General features: G+C 51.3%; 1 protein-coding gene across 7 annotated transcripts in view; it reads left to right on the forward strand.

The window, feature by feature from the left end:
• The first annotated feature begins 852 nt into the window (after positions 1 to 852).
• Positions 853 to 10,115, forward strand: part of ZNF618 (zinc finger protein 618) — a 62,138-nt gene continuing 52,875 nt past the window's right edge. For all 7 annotated transcript variants that reach the window (XM_015567112.1, XM_015567113.1, XM_015567117.1 and 4 more), the window contains exon 1: positions 853 to 941. In XM_015567112.1, the coding sequence (XP_015422598.1) occupies positions 871 to 941 (71 nt within the window). In that variant the 5' untranslated portion in view covers positions 853 to 870. The remainder of the gene's footprint in view (positions 942 to 10,115) is intronic.

The raw sequence follows: 10,115 nt of genomic DNA on the forward strand, positions 1-10,115 counted from the left end.
TCTCTGTAGGAACATCAATGTGCTTGAGTCCTGGGGGCTCCCCAGACCCCACCAGGGTTGTTTCCAAATGCAGAACACATGTGGCAACGTTACCTTTCTAAACTTGGAAGGATTCTGAATCTGGGAACACATGGGTGCCAGCATTTTGAAGCTACATTATTTTAAACGTTGGCACAAAGCTAGGGGCTTCTTCTTCAACCAGGGGTGGTGGGGAACCTGGGCCTTCCCCCATGTCTGTGGCCTCTGCATCAGTGCGGTCCCCCCAGCACTGGCCTGGGAGTCAGGATCCCCAGGTCTCTGTCCCTCAGTCCTCATGAGACTGCAGCCAGCTTCCTCCTCCCCCAGGGCCTCAGTCTCTCCATCGGAAATTTTATGATTTCTGAAAATTTAATTTGGTCAGCCTTATTTCCCCACCCACCCCCGCCCCCAAATAAAGAGATTAGGAACCAGCACTCTCTTGCCTCCCCCTGCTCAGAGGGTTGGGGGACAGAATATTTTAACATAAATGAATTTCCCCCCTCCGGTTGGTGGGAATAAATCTGCGGCTACTGTTTTATTGGAAATCCCAGCTGAAAATAAAAATGGTGCAATTCAATCTCAGATTTAGCTGGTTACTTACTTTTCACGGAGTCCCCAGGGTTCTGTGGTTGCTGGGTTTGTGTTGGCAATGGGTGCTCCGCTGGATTTAAAGGGCCCAGCCAATGTGGGTTGGGGGTGTGCTGACTCCCTCTCACCACTGGGGGCAGAGTTTTCCAGCCTGAAGGAATGGAGCAGGGGACAGAGCCAGCTCACCCCCGTGTCCCAAGGCTGTGCTGGGCAGCAGCCTGGTGGGTGGCAGAGGGTAGAATTCTGTGTCTCCCCCCTTGGCTAATGCAGGTGTTCGGGTTTCTTTTGCAGGCTGACGGAGCCAGTGCGGCTGGACGGAAAAGCACGGCGAGCAGGTAGGTACGCTCTCACCTCACCACGCCTCCCTCACCACTAGCAGCCACCTCTCCCTGGTTTGCCTTTTTCTTCCTCCCGAAAGGATGGATGGTCCGGGCCAGGCCCCTTTTCTGAGAAGTGTCCGTACTTCCCTGGAGGATGGACTGTTGTGGGCAGCACTTTCCAGACCTCCTGGTGTCCTCTGTGGGCACCTGTGCCTGGAACCAAGGATGACTCAATCCTAAACGGGCCTTTGGCTGCTCAAGTCGGGGAGGAAAGGTCCTGCTCATGGTCATGTGATGAGTGAGTGGCTGTGTCGAGGCCTTGAACCTGCCGAAGCTGGGTGCACTCTCTATTCAGAAACAGTGAGCTCAGGTGAGGGTCCAGCAAGCCTATCCCACCGTCCTCCCTCATTCATTGAGCACCTGCTTGGTTAGGCCCAGTGCTGTGTGCTACGGGCCCAGATGTATTTGATGCTAATTTATTCACCCAATGGATATTTGAGTGTCTGCTGCGTGGCAGGCATTGTTCAAAGTGCTGGGTCTACAGCAGGGGAAAGACAAGGCTCCGTCCGTTTCTCATGATTCTCACGCAGAAGTGGTCTTTGCCTCCGTGCATGAATCTCCCACGCCAGCATATCTGCCTGTTGTCAGGGGACAGCAGGCGGGTTTCCCCATAGTCCTAGTGGCTGCCTGGAGCTCTGTATTGGGTCTTAGCAGCCCACGGCTGCAGCGGGAGGGAGAAGAGTGCTGAGATAGATTAGAGATGCCTGCCCAGTCAGGGGAGCGGGTGGGTGGCATGCGTGCCATCTCTTTGCTCCCCGTGACTAGCCTAGGCTTGAATATACTCAGTCACGGAGCCCCATATTATTACCAAGATGCCAGAATATACCCCAGGAAGGACCAGTCCAAACCTTAGGGTCATGTGTCATTTGAAGAAATTTCTAATAATTATGACTATCATTGAGTCAGCACTTATATGTCAGTTCCCAACTACGTGACTTACATATATTAACTTACTATTAATTCATGTGATCTTTATAACAGCCCTAAGTGGGAGGTGCTCTTCTTCTCACTTTACAGACGAGGAAGCTGAAGCACAGAAATATGTTTGGGCTTCAGGCTTCCCCGTTGGAAGTGAGCAGGACAGCCAGGCTGCTCACCCAGGTCTGACTTCTCCGATGCATATGCTTAACCACTGTGCCCTCTCACTTCTTGGTATGAAGTGATCAGCTAATAGGTGTTAGCGGAGACTGTTAGGGGCCAACGGCTCTGCCATAGGCTGGGGGCTGTCGAGAAGGCAAGGACTCCAAAAGAGCCAACACGTGAGTTTATATTGATTCTGTCATTAAAGCTAGTAGCGCATCTTTGAAAGACCAAAGCAGTAATGTTATACAGTTGACCCAGCATTCAGTCTGAGAAGTGACTTACACCTTAAACATCAAGAGAATGTCAATGTAGGCCTTAGCTGATACTGGTGAACTTGACCCTGGCCTGGGTTAGATTGGCCAAGTGGGGCTGAGACTTGTAGGCACTTTGTGGAGCATTAGACTCCCTTAGTCCCTGTTTCAGATGGGGAAACAAAGGCCCAAGGCTCCCTGGGGTCAGAGGTAGGCTAGATGGAATGGCCTCAAAGGACCTGCGACCCTCTGACATGGGCTTCCCCTGAGCTCCCAGCCGTGCCACAGCACACTCTCTTACACACCAGGGTCTGCTTTCCTCCCAGCACCTTTCCTTTTGGCCCAGAACACCCCATGTTGTTACTTCTCCAGAGGGCCTCTGGCGAAACCCCAAAACCAACAGCATGGGCTGCTCAGGAATTAGTGTGAAATTGAGGGGGACAAGGAGAGATGGTGCTTCTGATCCTGAGACACCCGAATGTGGTTTGGTTTATTTCCTTGTAACCCAACCTGGGTCGATTTTACAAGACCAGTGATCCCAGCACTTGAGGTTAATGCTGACCTGGTGTGCAGGTTACAAGTCACAGAGCACAGCTCAGCCAAACCTCACTTATTCTGGGGGCGTGGGGGCTGCGGGGCCTTGGCTGTGGAAAATGCTAAAGGAAATGTGGTTTTTATAATCAAGTAAATGAAGTTACGAGCTTGCTGTGGTGAAGAATTGTTGCCTTTTGTTGTCAGTTGAAGGTTTTCAGGCGTGGAAGGACTCTGCAGATAACCTACTCCAATGCTCTCATTTGGAGATAAGGAAGCCAGGGGTGGAAGAGGTTAAGGGACTCATGTGTTCGCTGCCTAACCAAGTGATCAGGACTGAGTAGACAGGGAGATTGTTGGGGTGGGGCGAAGGTGAAAAATCATTCTCGGTCATTCATTCCACAAATGCTTACTGAGCACCTGCTAAATGCCAGAGTCTGATCTATGACCTAGTGCTGGATATATAGTAATGAACAGCAGACAGCAACCCTGGCCTTATGGAGTTGATGTTCTAGTGGAAGTGGGAGAGACATAATAAATGCATAAACTATGTGGTATGTCAGGTGGTAAAAGGTGCTATGGGGGAAAGCAGGGAGGGGGATTAGTGGACCAGAGGGAGTATTGCATCCCCAGGAAGGTGGCATTTGAACAAGGATCCTGAAGGAGATGCGGGACTGAGCCAAGCAATCATGAGAGAAGCACATTTCAGGCAGAGAGAATAGTAGGTGGGGGAATAGTAGGTGCAGGGCCATGGGGCAGGAATTTGTGTATCATATTGGAGCAACAGCAAGGAGGCTGATGTGGCTCTTTAGGGCCTTGGAGGTGGGGAACCACTGGGGATTTTGGACAGAAGAGTGGCATCAATTTGGTTTTTAAAAGGATCATTCTGGCTGCCAGGAGGAGAGTACATGGCAGGAGACAAGATGTTGTAAGAAGTGTTGCTAATGTCCAGGACCTTAGAAGGTAGGCTTGGAAGTGAGTTTCTAAAAGGTTATTTTAGTCAGAGCATCCAAAGCGCATAGCCTCCCGCTTGGGCCTAGGAGGGTGTGGAACAGCCGTCACCCCTGTGGCTCCCACTCTCCATGCCTGGCCTGCCAAGCATCCATCGTCCTTGACCTCTCTCCCGCCCCGCTCAGGGCCAGGCACCTTAGCTCAGTGTTGAAGAGCCCAGACTGCCTGCGTTCAGATCCTGGCACTGTCCGCCTCCTGGATATGTGACCTTGGGCTAGTCACCTGTCCTCAGTTTCCCTGTCGTTAAAATGGGGGTTATATTAGTAACTTCCTGATAGCGTTGTCATTGGTAATAATGTTAATAATAATTTAATGTTGTTATTATTGTGATAATGAGATGTATACCTTAGCACCATGTCTGGCCCATGGTAGATGTTCAGTAAATGCTTGTTTTATCACCACATCTCCACCATGCTAGCTTCCACTCCTAGGAAAAGGTAACAGTGGGGTGGCAATTGACTTCTTGTAGAGCCTACATTGGCGAGAGGGCAGGAGGGGGGGGGTGTGGGTGGGGATGGAGCTTGTATTTGTTGAAGGCCTACCATGATCCGGCTACTGTGTTATACAGTTTATACACAGCTCATTCGATCCTCCCAGAGGCCCTCTGAGGCAATGATTGGCATCCCTCTTCCTTGGAGGGAATTGGGAAATAGGCTTGTCCACCGTTACCCAAATAGTCAAATGGCTTTGGGCTAGGCTGAGTCTTGTCCTTTTTAGCCAAGAGTTTTCACTGGTGGACCATTTAATTCGATAACCACATGCGTGTGGCTGCATCATTATTTTTTGAATAACATATTCTTGTTGTTTAGCATTTTGGATTTCAGCTGTAAAATAAAAGTAGCCCTAAACTATCTTCATTTGCATAAAATTTCACAGGAACAGAGGGCCCGATGCTCATCAGTGACCAGTGTGGTGTTAACAGCATGAATCACTTGATGACTCGGGGTGTATTTTAGGCTGTGTCTCCCATCTTGACTTTAGGTGTATACGCCTGTTAATGGAGCTTATTTAATTTCCAGAAATGTGTATTCTGGAAATCTTTGGGCAAACTTTGGGCAGAGTTGGACCACAAAAATCATAAAAACTGCAGGCTGGCTTGGAAAGTTAAATTCCCAAGTGTGAAAAGGAGAGGGAGCCTGTTGCTTTCTTTGGTGGGCAGAGGTCACTGCGCTTTATCAGTTACGGTTAAACCAAGACTCTGCAAATAGGGCAGATTCTGAAATTTCAGTGACATCCTTAGGTTTGCTCTGTGGAGACAGCCACAGAAATGCCACTCACGTAGGCACCTCAGAATCAGGGAATCATTTCTGCCAAATGGCCTGTGGCTCTCGAACTTGGGGTGGTCCTGCAGAGTGAAGTGATGGGCCTCGAGGGAACCTCTGTGCAGTGCCCCTGCCCAGCTCGGATCTCCCCCTGGGGCCCTTTGAGCAAGTAAAGAAACTTACGGGAAAGCTGTGACTATCAGATCAGAGCGTCCCGAAGTCCTGCCTTGTCCTGAAGAAGCGCAGGCTTGAGAACGGTCACTAGGATGATCCGACCTTTCACTTCTTGAGGTCCTTAATGATCTGAGAAAGCAACCCGGAAAATTTCCAGAACCTCACCGTCTGTCTGGCTCCGCCAACGGAGGAGAAACATCCTCACCCTTGGCTTTAGCTTCCGCCAGGTCCCACGCAACACATGATGGCTAGGAAGCCAGTGTATGCCCCGGCCACCTTGATCACCCCCCCCCCCACCTTCCCCTCCGGTAGGGAGTGGCTTGGCTCTCCTTTTCATCGCTGCTGCATGGAGAGGGGGCCCTGCCCTCCACTCCTTTTGTTTCGATCCGGCCTAAAAACCCCTCCTACACGCATTTATGAATACTCCATCCGTGGCTTATGAGCTCATCTTCTTCATAGTTTCACCAAACTTTTCATATTTTGTCTGGCAAGAGCTTGGTAAGGATGGGAGGGAATAAAACCACCATTTATTGATCCCTACTATGTGTGTGGTGCCATTCTGGGCATCTCTGTGCTTTAATCTTCTACACAACCCTTAGTGGTTAGTGTTCACATCCCCGGCTCTCACATGAGGAGAGGGCAGTGTGGGCAGGTTAGGGAGCTTGGCAATGGTCCACTCATCTAGTTATCATCCCGGTACCTTGGGAGGACCTGGACTATGTAGTTAGGAGTCTTATTTGTATGTCAGGGGGTGGGGGGTGCCTCTGGGCAGTGAGGGACCAGGCTGGGTCCTCCCCCTAGAGCAGCGGTTCTCAACCTGTGGGTCGCGACCCCTTTGGGGGTTGAACGACCCTTTCACAGGGGTCGCCTAAGACCATCGGAAAACACATATATAATTACATATTATTTTTGTGATTAATCACTATGCTTTAAGTATGTTCAATTTGTAACAATAAAATTGGGGGTCACCACAACATGAGGGACTATATTAAAGGGTCTCGGCATTAGGAAGGTTGAGAACCACTGCCCTCGAGTGTGTGGACAGAGCTGCTGTGCATTACAAACCTCAGTATGTCATCAGCTGGCCTCTAGGACTGGCGGGTGGAGTGTGGAGGGGAGAGGCCAGATGTAATGCCAGGGCGGGGTGTGTGGGCACTGCCATTGGAGAGATGGCCGCTGGACAGCTCCAGGCATCACTTGTTAGGGTGGGCAGCATGTTGGAGAGGAAGTGGTCCTGCTGGGTAGGACCTTTCATTCCAAGGAGAAAGTGGCCAGACGACTTGTACAAGGAAGGGACGGGAGCTAAGTCACAGCCTTGTCAGGAAATAACGTTGGGGGAGAGGGAGTGTGTGTACGTCATCCAGTGTGAGACCAGCTTAGGGACCGACCACCTTATCTTCACTGACTGAGTTACCTGCCCTCTGGGGCCTGCTTCAGACCCATGGGTGCCCCAGAAGATGCAAAACCATGGGCATGGGCCCCCCTATGACCTGTGAGTGAGTGGGTCCCACCTGGGCGAGAATTCTTGAGTCTGCAGGGTCCCGACGGATCTGAGTTGTGCCACTGCCGGCTGACTCGCTGGTAGACGAACGAAGGCTGTGCTTTCGTTGAAGACGCTTAACATTTCAGTGACCTGGGCCAGCCTTCCATGTACCAGGACATCCGTGAAAGAAATTTCCAGCTTTACCCAGCGTTGCTCAGGACTCCTGCTTTTCTCTGTGTTAGGCTTACATTAACCAGGGAATTAACTCTTCACATTTAAATCCTCACACTGTCTTTCCGAGCTGCAGTGTCACCCAGCGTTGTGGCTGACTGACACCAACATGGAGACAATTAAGTGCCTAAGACTGATCTCAAGCTAATGGTATATTTATGCATTGTAGGCTGTTTTGAATTTCTAGACTGTTAAGAGTTGTTAAATAGGTTAATAGTTTTAATCTATTATTCTCATCTCTTCTACTTGACTATTTATTAAAATATATCAGTGATACGTGACAGAAATGGAGGTGCAGATAATTCCGAGGGTTATTAAGGCCTGTGTGTGTGGTGCCGTGCAGATTTGAAACACGGGAGGAATAGTAACTACAGACCAGGCCTCATTACCAGGGTCTGTGGAAGCCGGGGTTTTGCTGTAGGTTTCCTCTGTCTGTCCTTCCAGGATAGTGGACGGACGTTGCGCCCTTTCTCCCCATTGTGATTTCCGTCCTTGCAGCTAAAGACAGGAGCCTCTTTCTAGCCAAAGGACATGCCTGGGCACAGCGGCCATTTTCAAACACGCCAAGGAGAGTTGGGGGTCAGCGGTGAACACAGCGCCGGGTACTTGCTTCTGTGGCAGAGATGGACCCCTGAATTTCAGCTCCTGGCACGTGCCCCATTCTGTCAGGATACGAACGGTGCCGGAGGGGCCTCGGGAAGAGGTTGCCCACCTCTGGGAGCTTCTGGTCATTTGTTAATGTATCTGTTCATTCATTCAACACGTTGTTGAGAAGAGAAAACAGAAATCATCCAAACGATCAAAAGCCCAAGAGCCGGAGTTGAATCGCGCTTTTGTCGGTAGAAGGCTGTGCGATCGGGAAAAGCCACTCTGCGTCTCTGATGCTAGGTTTTCTTATCTGAAAACAAAACTGAGCCCTAACCGGTTTGGCTCAGTGGATAGAGTGTCAGCCTGCAGACTGAAAACAAAACTGCCTACCCTGGGAGGCATTGTGGAGTGAGGCGCCCTGCCTGGGCACCGTGGCCACGCAGTACATCTCAGCTGCCCTTGTTCTTGATTGCGTCCTTTGGGCCATCATCGCCGCCATCACCAGCAGCACCTCTCACCCTGCGTGCTGGCGTATTTACCGGGCTTTTTCCTGTTTGTATCATTCAGCAGATGTTAACGGACGTCAGCCAGGGGCCAGGCACCGGGGTGGGGGCCCTTGCCTCTGGAAGTCTCTGAGAACCAGGCGGAATTAGTGGGCACAGTGGAGGCAGGAGCCTGTCCGAAGCAGAGGGGCATTCCCGGAATCCCTGATGTGAGACGCAGGCCCCCCGAGACCTCAGCCCCCCCCCCCCCCGTGCCCTGAGGACCCAGGTCTTCCGATTGATGATAGAACGGCGACCCTGCACCCTCAGGAGTTGGTGTCACTGTGCAGTATCAGATCATCACATGGTACAGTTTATACGTACATGTGTCATGTGTCAATAATACCTCAATGAAGCTGGAGGGGGAAAAGCTGGGGTCAGAGTGTTCCCAGGCTACTGGCGTTTCAGGAAGGAGGAAGAGTGTGTTGCATTGGCGGGAATGTCCATTGGGAAGGAAATAAATAGGACTTTGACACGTCAGGAATAAGCATCACTTGTTCCATTGGCTCCTGGGGAGCATCTCCGACCCGTGTTCCACGGTGGAAGGTGAGTGGGACATGGCTGCCTTCAGTTCTGAGCAGTTAAACCGTTGACATTTGGCCGGTGATGTTGGAGGAAGACGCCCCGGAGGCTGCACTGGCGTTGACCTTTCCAGGGCACGTGCCTTGGGTCCTTAAATGAACAGGTGCTTACTGGTCACTTCCCACATGCCAGGCACTGCTGGAGGGGCTGACATGTGACCATGAACTGACAAGACGAAGTCCCCACCCTCTTCTAGCTCATGTTCCAGTTGGGGTGACAGACAGTGAAGAGGATGAACGGTAACAAGAACGTTAGGTAAACAGGGCAAATGCTAAGCAGAACGCATCAGGCAGGGAAGGGGATTAGGGCGTCGGAGGGCCTGCATCAGCAGCCTGCACATCTCCACTGGCGCTGGGATGTTTGATAACAGACCTGAAGGAATGGAGAGCTTGAGCCATGGAGGCACCTGGAGAGGCGGAGAACATCCCAGACAGAGGAAAGTGCAGGTGCAGAGCGAGGCAGGAGTGAGCCTGTGTGCTCAGGGGACAGCTGACAGCACAGCATGGAGATGGTGCGGCCAATGAGGAGGAACGGGGGGCGGGGAAGATGTTAGCAGATGAGGTCAGAGGGCATGTGGGACACATCACAGAGCCCTGAGGGTCAGGTGAGGACTGTGGCTGTTACTCCAGGTGAGATGCAGAACCATAAATGGACTTTGAGCCGAAGAGTGACACGACCTGGCTTGTTTTCATAGGATCGCTCTGCCTGCTGTGTTGAACATGGATTTGGAAGCATCAGGCTGGAGTAGGAGCAGGGAGATTGGCTATGAGGTTATTACAACAAGACAGGAGGGAGGAAGGTGGCTTGGACGAGAGTGGTGGCCGTGGTGGGTAAGGAGTGCTCAGGTTCTGGACATATTTTGAAGGTGGAGTTTATAGGATTTGCTGGTAAATTCAAGGCAAGGATAATTCCAAGGTCTGGGCCTGAGGAGCCGGAGGGATGGAATTGTTAGTAAAGGGAATGGGGAAGATTACAGCTATTCGCTGGGGGTGTCTGAGACTCAGGGGTCAGTGGGGAGAGCACGGGCGTAGGAGTCAGAACTGTTGATTTGGGGGAGGGCCGTGGCAGCGGCTCCGTTTGGACCTGTTACGTTTGGACCTGTTACGTGTGGGTGCCGGTTAGGCAGTTGGTGATGCAGGTGTGGAGGTCAGGGGGCAGGTCCAAGCTGGAGATACAGTTTGTGATTCATCTTCACATAGTTAATATTTAAAAGCAGGAATCTAGACGAAGTGACTTAGGGAGTGAGTGTGGATAAAAATAGAAGAGGCTCCAGAACGGGTCCTTGGGGCATGTTGAGGTGTAACCGTGGTGGAGAGGAATCAGCAGAAGGCACAGGAGGGGCCAGCAGCTGAGAGGCCCACCGGCAAGCACAGAACTAAATGGGGAAAGAG

The sequence above is a fragment of the Myotis davidii genome, unplaced genomic scaffold, assembly GCF_000327345.1.
Source record: "Myotis davidii unplaced genomic scaffold, ASM32734v1 scaffold142, whole genome shotgun sequence".
Lineage (NCBI taxonomy): Eukaryota > Metazoa > Chordata > Mammalia > Chiroptera > Vespertilionidae > Myotis > Myotis davidii.